At 42.1% G+C, this 9954-nt stretch overlaps 1 protein-coding gene across 2 annotated transcripts in view; it reads left to right on the top strand.

Annotated features, from left to right (window-relative positions):
• Positions 1–888: 888 nt before the first annotated feature.
• Positions 889–9954, top strand: part of LOC110502568 (cingulin-like protein 1) — a 33575-nt gene continuing 24509 nt past the window's right edge. The window contains exons 1-4 of one of the 2 annotated variants that reach the window (XM_036960789.2): positions 889–1060; positions 4211–6025; positions 8566–8681; positions 9853–9954. The exon at positions 9853–9954 is cut by the window's right edge and continues 4 nt beyond it. In XM_036960789.2, coding sequence (XP_036816684.2) covers positions 4322–6025; positions 8566–8681; positions 9853–9954 — 1922 coding nt within the window. In that variant the 5' untranslated portion in view covers positions 889–1060; positions 4211–4321. The remainder of the gene's footprint in view (positions 1061–4210; positions 6026–8565; positions 8682–9852) is intronic. The other variant, XM_036960790.2, reaches the window with a different exon arrangement.

Genomic DNA, 9954 nt, shown 5'->3' with positions numbered 1-9954 from the left:
GCAAAAACAAGCGTACATACAAACTATTAACATCGCCAGGAATCCTAAACAAACAAACCACATTCATTATTAATACAACAAGTTTGAATTGCCTTTCTGTTTTTCATTTTAGTTAAAGTAGTGCCCTATTGTTTAAATTATTTTATAAAATGGGGGAAAAAAAAGTTCGGTTTTTGATTTAGACCATTTGCATTTGTGAATAGGAAAAGTACCTAATATAATGAGCAGTTGAATTAAATATACTACATCTTTATCAATGTCAGAATTTCTGAAATAAATTATTATATCAAAACCATTTAATTGTACAACCTGCAATTTGTTGAATAGCTGGACAGATCCGCTGGGGGGAACGCGTAGGGATACTTTCAAAATAGAGACTGTGTGGAGTGGGGAGGGAGAATCCGGACTTCCCATACAGTAACTCCCACAAGAGACTGTGTGGAGTGGGGAGGGAGAATCCGGACTTCCCATGCAGTAACTCCCACAAGAGACTGTGTGGAGTGGGGAGGGAGAATCCGGACTTCCCATACAGTAACTCCCACAAGAGACTGTGTGGAATGGGGAGGGAGAATCCGGACTTCCCATGCAGTAACTCCCACAAGAGACTGTGTGGAGTGGGGAGGGAGAATCCGGACTTCCCATACAGTAACTCCCACAAGAGACTGTGTGGAATGGGGAGGGAGAATCCGGACTTCCCATGCAGTAACTCCCACAAGAGACTGTGTGGAATGGGGAGGGAGAATCCGGACTTCCCATACAGTAACTCCCACAAGAGACTGTGTGGAATGGGGAGGGAGAATCCGGACTTCCCATGCAGTAACTCCCACAAGAGACTGTGTGGAATGGGGAGGGAGAATCCGGACTTCCCAGACAGTAACTCCCACAAGAGACTGTGTGGAATGGGGAGGGAGATTCCGGACTTCCCATGCAGTAACTCCCACAAGAGACTGTGTGGAATGGGGAGGGAGAATCCGGACTTCCCAGACAGTAACTCCCACAAGAGACTGTCACTTCAGCCAGCGCGTGTTGCACTACTAACAGAAGAACTGCGCCAATTTAGGTAAGTCCATCAAACGGGTTTGCTCACAGGAACACGTTTCTGAACTGTCTAGCTAGCTGTTACTTGAACCAATTGAACAGTTAAGTGCTTTATGATGTGATTCTAGTTTTTGGCATTGCCTGGTTGGCTATCTTATCGTTCAAGAACATCGATTGATCCGCTAGTAAAGGTGGCGTTTCATTATCCGCTGGTAAAATTGCATAGAGGAATACTCATGCATCTATCCTTTGTCTTTAATTACAATCGTACACATAGAGTCAGATAAAGTGCTTATGAAGGAGAGAGTATTTTGTTATTGGTCCTATTTATTTTCATTTAAAGAAGTGTACACCTATTTTATACTGTAACAAGTAGAGTTTTTTTTATCGCTTTGGTGCCATTTTCAGAAGCACGTAGTACATTTTCATAGCTCTTTTGTGCAAAACTCAAAATAGATGATCACAAAGGAAGTTGTTTTAAAAACCAAGCACTTTTCCATCAAATGTTATCAGTGTTTTATCTAGAAATACTGTACATGCTTCACATTGCAATACATGTTCATATTAAGCACTCGCCTTTCATACATATTCACATAAAGTACTCGCCTTTCACAATGCAAAGCTCACGTTACTTTTGCTATGATCCTCTTCTCTTTTGTTATTTAGAGACATTTTACTATGACCTAATCCGAGTGCTCTTAATTGATGATCACTTAAACGTTTGGTAAACCTACTCGTGGGTAATACCGTAATTTACGTTGCAGACACTTTTATTCAAAGTGACAACAGTCCACACATTTTGGTATGCGACCCCAGTGAGAATCGAACACACAACTGCTTGTGCCATGTTCTTAGGAACTGAGCCACACAAGACCAACTACAATACTAGAATATAATGCCGGTCAAAGATGGATGATTGCCATCCCAATGAATGTACCACAGTACTTCAGGTCATGGAGGAGACATGCAATGATTTCAATTGAGACCTATGTCAGGCTTGGATTCGCCATGCCAAAAAAAAAAAAAAAAGGTGTATTCCTCAGTTGCATGAACAATGAGTATATTTACAGGGATGTGGATGAGAACCTGTGGCCAAATGCTCCAGACAGGCTTGACGCAAACGAGTGCCTGCTAAACATTTAGGTTTCTTTAATTTCTTTAATTTAAATGCATTGTGAAATATGTCTTCAATGATCATACCTTTTTGAATATTTCATGTTCAGTCAATTTTAAGGGTAGTGCAAGTGTATTGCCTAATGTGTAATATACTGTAATTACAGTATAACCCTAACCCTAACCCTAACCCTACATTCAAAGGGCAAATTGTAAAAAAATCTACCTTAAAAGTTTTTGCTGATAGTTAAAATAACTAAAGAGAGGATATCATTTTGTTTTTGTGATTTAAACCAATGTACTCATTATATTTCACAGTAAACGTTTATTTTTAAGGCCTTGATTGCGTGGTGAAAGGTTTTTGAATGTAAGACTGGCTGCGTTACACGTCTTACCAGTTTGGAGTTTAGAAAATGGGCCGCATACAGTATGTGAAAACACTACCAAAGAGTTTAAACTACTGGAATACGGTAACAGTTTTACTTGCTGTAAAACACTACCAAAGAGTTTAAACTACTGGAATACGGTAACAGTTTTACTTGCTGTAAAACACTACCAAAGAGTTTAAACTACTGGAATACGGTAACAGTTTTACTTGCTGTAAAACACTACCAAAGAGATGGAACTACTGGAATACGGTAACAAAGTTACTTGCTGTAAAACACTACCAAAGAGATGGAGCTACTGGAATACGGTAACAAAGTTACTTGCTGTAAAACACAACCAAAGAGATGGAACTACTGGAATACGGTAACAAAGTTACTTGCTGTAAAACACTACCAAAGAGATGGAACTACTGGAATACGGTAACAAAGTTACTTGCTGTAAAACACTACCAAAGAGATGGAGCTACTGGAATACGGTAACAGTTACCTGCTGTATATTTCAATGCTGAGCTTTTACATGTTGATTATTTCAACAACAATACACATTGTTCTAAAACAAACAAATGTGTGTCTTTGTTTCCGTCCACAACTGATTTTCCCTCAAGTGCCATCTCATCACATCATCAACTGTAGATGAAAACTGTGTATATGATGACAACCTGGTTGGAATGACCACGGACAGTGGCAGTCGTCATGCAGCACTTTGTGTCCTGTAAACAATAGTTACACTGTTCGCACACACTGAATAAACTGTTTTCTATTTCAATGTGCTGTTGATGGTGGTGTCGCTCTCTCTGTCTGTCTGTGGCTTGCTGCAGCTGTTGGAGTTGTGATGTCATTGTTGCTAGTTGGGCCGCATGACTTCTTCTCTGTTTTGTAAACAGTCGCCTGATTACATAGAAAGTGATGTATTTTTCCATGGGGTAAACTGTTGTAAAGACAGGGGGTGGTTATTGGAGCCTAAGAGGAGACGAACCAACAAATGTTTTATTGATTTAACTAGGCAAGTTAGTTAAGAACAAATTCTTATTTTCAATGACGGCCTAGGAACAGTGGGTTAACTGCCAGTTCAGGGGCAGAACGACAGATCTTATCAGCTCAGGGATTTGAAGTTGTAACCTTCCGGTTACTAGTCCAACGCTCTAACCACTAGGCTACCCTGCCGCCCCTCCACTCTAACCACTAGGCTACCCTGCCGCCCCTCCACTCTAACCACTAGGCTACCCTGCCTCCCCTCCACTCTAACCACTAGGCTACCCTGCCGCCCCTCCACTCTAACCACTAGGCTACCCTGCCGCCCCTCCACTCTAACCACTAGGCTACCCTGCCGCCCCTCCACTCTAACCACTAGGCTACCCTGCCGCCCCTCCACTCTAACCACTAGGCTACCCTGCCGCCCCTCCACTCTAACCACTAGACTACCCTGCCGCCCCTCCACTCTAACCACTAGACTACCCTGCCGCCCCTCCACTCTAACCACTAGACTACCCTGCCGCCCCTCCACTCTAACCACTAGACTACCCTGCCGCCCCTCCACTCTAACCACTAGGCTACCCTGCCGCCCCTCCACTCTAACCACTAGGCTACCCTGCCGCCCCTCCACTCTAACCACTAGACAACCCTGCCGCCCCATATCATCCGACCAAAGTGTTTTTTATTTGCTTCTTTTACAGCTGTGAATCTCTTCAGTTCTGAGGGAAAGTCCGCTTGTTCATTCAGGACTGGTGTGAACCCAGCCTACACACAACGTTGTCTCAACGTTGTCTCTACGTTGACTCCCATAAATGGAGTCTCACAGAAACGGAGCGAGTGGCTCGTCTCCAGACTTCAGTAGAATACAACAGGGCTACAACATGCAGCAGCCTGGACCTGGTCCCAGAGGCGGTCCTCGTCCTCAGGGCGACAGTAGCAGCACGTTCGGGGTGAGGATACAAGTCCAGGGGATTGAGGGTCATCCTTACGTTGTATTGAACAACGGGGATAGTAGAGCAGCTCTGCCGTCTGGTGGCCTGGAGAGCTACAGTAGAAACTGGGACCACCAGGAAGAGTCTGTCAACGCCCACAGCCAGTCTGATTACACCTCCATGGTGAATGATAGGCAATCTCCACTAGGAAGTCCCTATATGGAGCGATCTCCGTTAGGAAGTCCCTATATGGAGCGATCTCCGTTAGGAAGTCCCTATATGGAACGATCTCCAGTAGGAAGTCCCTATATGGAACGATCTCCGTTAGGAAGTCCCTATATGGAACGATCTCCAGTAGGAAGTCCCTATATGGAACGATCTCTGTTAGGAAGTCCGAATATGGAGCACAGTATTCCCAACCATGCTCGTGGAGGTTCTCTGACTGAGGTTAGGGAGGGTAGGGAATCACAGAGGATGCTGGCGTCCACCGTGTCCATGTTCGACTTCCAGGACTCACACTTACAGCAGTTACAGAGGACCATGCCGACATCTAATATCGGGTTGAACTTCCAGAGACACCCAGAGCTGCTGAAACCCTACAACCCAGACTGGAACAGCCTCAGCCCCCGCCTCTCCTCCAGCCGAAGACTCTCTGTTCCCCCCACTCAGACAACCTCTGTACCTAGGCCGGGACATCTCACCAGAGGTCTCCAGAGTGGAGCAGGAGCCGCCCTGACCCAGGGAGCAGGGTCTAGACCCGGACCAGCCAGGATCCCTCTGCCTGCTGAGGGTATAGAGAGAGCTCCCACCAAGACCCAAGGCCCGGGCCCTGCCCCTGTCCCAGCTAACGCCCAGACCCAAGGCCCGGGCCCTGCCCCTGTCCCAGCTCCCACCCAGACCCAAGGCCTGGGCCCTGTCCCAGCTCCCACCCAGATCCAAGGCCTGGGCCCTGTCCCAGCTCCCGCCCAGATCCAAGGGCCGGGCCCTGCCCCTGTCCCAGCTCCCACCCAGACCCAAGGACTGGGCCCTGTCCCAGCTCCCACCCAGACCCAAGGTCCGGGCCCTGTCTCAGCCCCAGGTCCCCACCACCATTCTTTTACCACCTTACTAAGTCCCCCAAGCGAGGTTACCAACGTCCCCAGGAGGTCCCCAAACGCAGTGGACACAGAACCCATCCCCTCCATAGGTAACCTTATCAACCAGTTCGACAGCCCCCAGCAGATGGGCCGAGCTGGGCCTAGGAGAGGGAGGATAGCCCCAGAGGACCGAAGGAGGTCACGCAGCGTGGACAGCAGGCGACAGTGTCACTCATACCCATTGGACCCCTCCAGCCCTGCCTCGGCCGTCAGAGGGACCAGGGGAGAGACTCCAGGGGGAGTCACCAGCGCTCCCGGGTCACCTAAGGGGAGAGGGGCCAACGGACCCTCCACTCTGGTGTTTAATAAGCTCCAGTGGGAGAAGGAGGAGGGGCCTACAGTTGTGTCACCTAAAGCGGGGAAGGTACGGTACAGAGTGGAGAAGACCTCCCTGAGCAGATCCAGATCTCTCAACCACACAGAGGAGGAGTCAAAGAGAGAAACTCAGGTAAATTGGTTTTAATAGTGGATATATAGTTTATTTATTTTGATTTAACCTTTATTTAACCAGGAAGGGCTCATTTGAGATTTGAAATCTCTTTTTCAAGAGCGTCCTGGCCAAGATAGGCAGCACCAAGTCATTATAGACAGACAACATGGAAAAACTACAAGTCATCTAGTAAAAAAAATAGAATTCACAAGAGTATAAACAAACTCCTAAAACAGCAAATTTAAAACATTGACGGGTTTCAGCCTCAAAATACTTAATCTGTGATTTAAAAACACCAATCGGGACAAGTTCTTCCAGTTTAAAAGTATTTTGTACGGCGTTCCAAGACGATGGCGCAGAGGGCATATAAGCCCTTTTACCAAATTCAGTTCGGACATTTGGAACAGTTGGCAGGGGAAAAAGTCCTGCTGAAGAAGAGGGAAAGCTTTTGTGAGAGACGAGGCACAACAATAAACAACAATCATCGGCATAAAAGTGAAGTTGCGCATTTTGCACATTATATATAGTACTACTACAGTAGTATGTGTATAGTACTACTACAGTAGTATGTGTATAGTACTACTACAGTAGTATGTGTATAGTACTACTACAGTAGTATGTGTATAGTACTACTACAGTAGTATGTGTATAGTACTACTACAGTAGTATGTGTATAGTACTACTACAGTAGTATGTGTATAGTACTACTACAGTAGTATGTGTATAGTACTACTACAGTAGTATGTGTATAGTACTACTACAGTAGTATGTGTATAGTACTACTACAGTAGTATGTGTATAGTACTACTACAGTAGTATGTGTATAGTACTACTACAGTAGTATGTGTATAGTACTACTACAGTAGTATGTGTATAGTACTACTACGTGTATAGTACTACTACAGTAGTATGTGTATAGTACTACTACAGTAGTATGTGTATAGTACTACTACAGTAGTATGTGTATAGTACTACTACAGTAGTATGTGTATAGTACTACTACAATAGTATGTGTATATCATAGTACTACTACAGTAGTAGGTGTATAGTACTACTACAATAGTATGTGTATATCATAGTACTACTACAGTAGTAGGTGTATAGTACTACTACAGTAGTAGGTGTATAGTACTACTACAGTAGTATGTGTATAGTACTACTACAGTAGTATGTGTATAGTACTACTACAATAGTATGTGTATATCATAGTACTACTACAGTAGTAGGTGTATAGTACTACTACAATAGTATGTGTATATCATAGTACTACTACAGTAGTAGGTGTATAGTACTACTACAGTAGTAGGTGTATAGTACTACTACAGTAGTAGGTGTATAGTACTACTACAATAGTATGTGTATATCATAGTACTACTACAGTAGTAGGTGTATAGTACTACTACAGTAGTATGTGTATAGTACTACTACAATAGTATGTGTATATCATAGTACTACTACAGTAGTAGGTGTATAGTACTACTACAGTAGTAGGTGTATAGTACTACTACAGTAGTAGGTGTATAGTACTACTACAATAGTATGTGTATATCATAGTACTACTACAGTAGTAGGTGTATAGTACTACTACAGTAGTATGTGTATAGTACTAATACAATAGTATGTGTATATCATAGTACTACTACAGTAGTAGGTGTATAGTACTACTACAATAGTATGTGTATATCATAGTACTACTACAATAGTATGTGTATATCATAGTACTACTACAGTAGTATGTGTATATTATAGTACTACTACAGTAGTAGGTGTATATTATAGTATTATTAAAGTATTTAGGTGTATATTATAGTACTACAGTAGTAGGTGTATATTATAGTACTACTACAGTAGTAGATGTATATTATAGTATTATTAAAGTATTTAGGTGTATATTATAGTACTACAGTAGTAGGTGTATATTATAGTAGAAACTATATATGTTGTATTGTTACATATACCGGATAGGTGTAGTGAAATGTGTGGTTTTACAAGAGGGGTGTCAAACTCATTCCATGGAGGGCCTAGTGTCTGCAGGGTTCTGTTTTTCCCCCCTTTTAATGAAACCCTCAACCAAAATGTAACCGTAAAAATGAACCCTTGCAAAACCTCACTAGTTATTATTCGAAGGAGCTCCGCCCCTAAACAATTTTGTATTGTAATCCAATTTGGCCTTGTTTCGGTGGTGGAGTTAATTGGAATAATGCCCAGTGTGCTTTGCAAGTGTTCATTTTTACATTTTTGGTAATTTAGCAGACCTTCTTAATACCCCATAGTGCTATCAGGCGTCTGCTACCAACACAGCAGATTTGGGGTAATAGGAGGCCACAAAACTGACCTGCTATTAAAAAAAAATATAATAATAGAAAAATATATATATATATTATAGTATTATAATATATTACAGTATATTGAAAATACTAATTTCATATAATTATATAATATAGTAATATATATAATAATAATATATAATATAATTATATATATATACAATAATAATAATAATTATTATTATATAATATAATCATATAATATTCCTTGATATTGTGTTGTGTTACCAGGTCATCACTCCAGATCTTTTGAAAGGTCAGAGGGGTCTGCAGCAGCTCTCCACTGAACCACAACGACCACATGAAGACGCCACTAAACAGATACTGTTCACTTACCTCAACGATGGGTAAATTTACACATGGAATATCTCAACCACGATTCGTTTCATGATTCTCTACTCGTTTAATCTTGAGCTGTGACAGAACCTCTGGCAAGATGCCAGCGAGACTGAGGGTCGGCATCAATTCTGATCCCATTCCGTTTAGGAACATTTCAAATTTCAGTTCACATTTGAATGACATCTATTCTGATCCCAAGTGACTATTACACATTTCATATATTTTGCCTGTAATGATATAACGGAGAGAATGTGAACGAGATCTGTTACATTCTGGTAAATGATTGCTGTTACAGCACACACACACACACACCAGTTCAGGAATGCCGAGTATGATGAACACATTTCCACAGTGCCAACAGTAGAATATCACTTTCATCTCCTCACCAGTAACACAAACTGGCAGAAATGTTGAATACTTTGAAGACACACAACCCCCCCAAAAAACAATTTGATATACCACGCTGAAACGTTAGAAGATGAACATCAGACAGATCTGGTCCTGAAAGAATATGAGGAAGCCTGGAAATTGAGGCTCTGTTAGGTACTGTGTGTGTAGCACAAGCAAAATCAATTATAGCCTTAATTATCTTACACACAGTATCTATATGACTGGTATGTTTTCTGTATGGTAGTTATATGACTGGTATGTTGTATGGTAGTTATATGACTGGTATGTTGTTATGTATGGTAGTTATATGTCTGGTATGTTGTTATGTATGGTAGTTATATGTCTGGTATGTTGTTCTGTATGGTAGTTATATGACTGGTATGTTGTATGGTAGTTATATGTCTGGTATGTTGTTCTGTATGGTAGTTATATGACTGGTATGTTGTATGGTAGTTATATGACTGGTATGTTGTATGGTAGTTATATGACTGGTATGTTTTCTGTATGGTAGTTATATGACTGGTATGTTGTATGGTAGTTATATGACTGGTATGTTGTATGGTAGTTATATGACTGGTATGTTGTATGGTAGTTATATGACTGGTATGTTGTATGGTAGTTATATGACTGGTATGTTTTCTGTATGGTAGTTATATGACTGGTATGTTGTATGGTAGTTATATGACTGGTATGTTGTATGGTAGTTATATGACTGGTATGTTGTATGGTAGTTATATGACTGTGGTATGCCGGGGAACTCTGTGTGATTGGTTGTTGTTATTCCCCCAGGACCACTGATTTATCCTCCACCACTCAGAAGAAGGTGACCCTGGTGTTTGACAGAATCAACCAACTGAAGTGGAAGACTGCAGAGAACGTGGAGGAGGAGAT

This window comes from Oncorhynchus mykiss, chromosome 2 (genome assembly GCF_057628025.1).
Source record: "Oncorhynchus mykiss isolate SJ-2025 chromosome 2, ASM5762802v1, whole genome shotgun sequence".
NCBI lineage: Eukaryota > Metazoa > Chordata > Actinopteri > Salmoniformes > Salmonidae > Oncorhynchus > Oncorhynchus mykiss.
The sequence above is the reverse complement of the archived record's forward strand: the minus strand, read 5'-3'. Positions and strand labels throughout refer to the sequence as shown.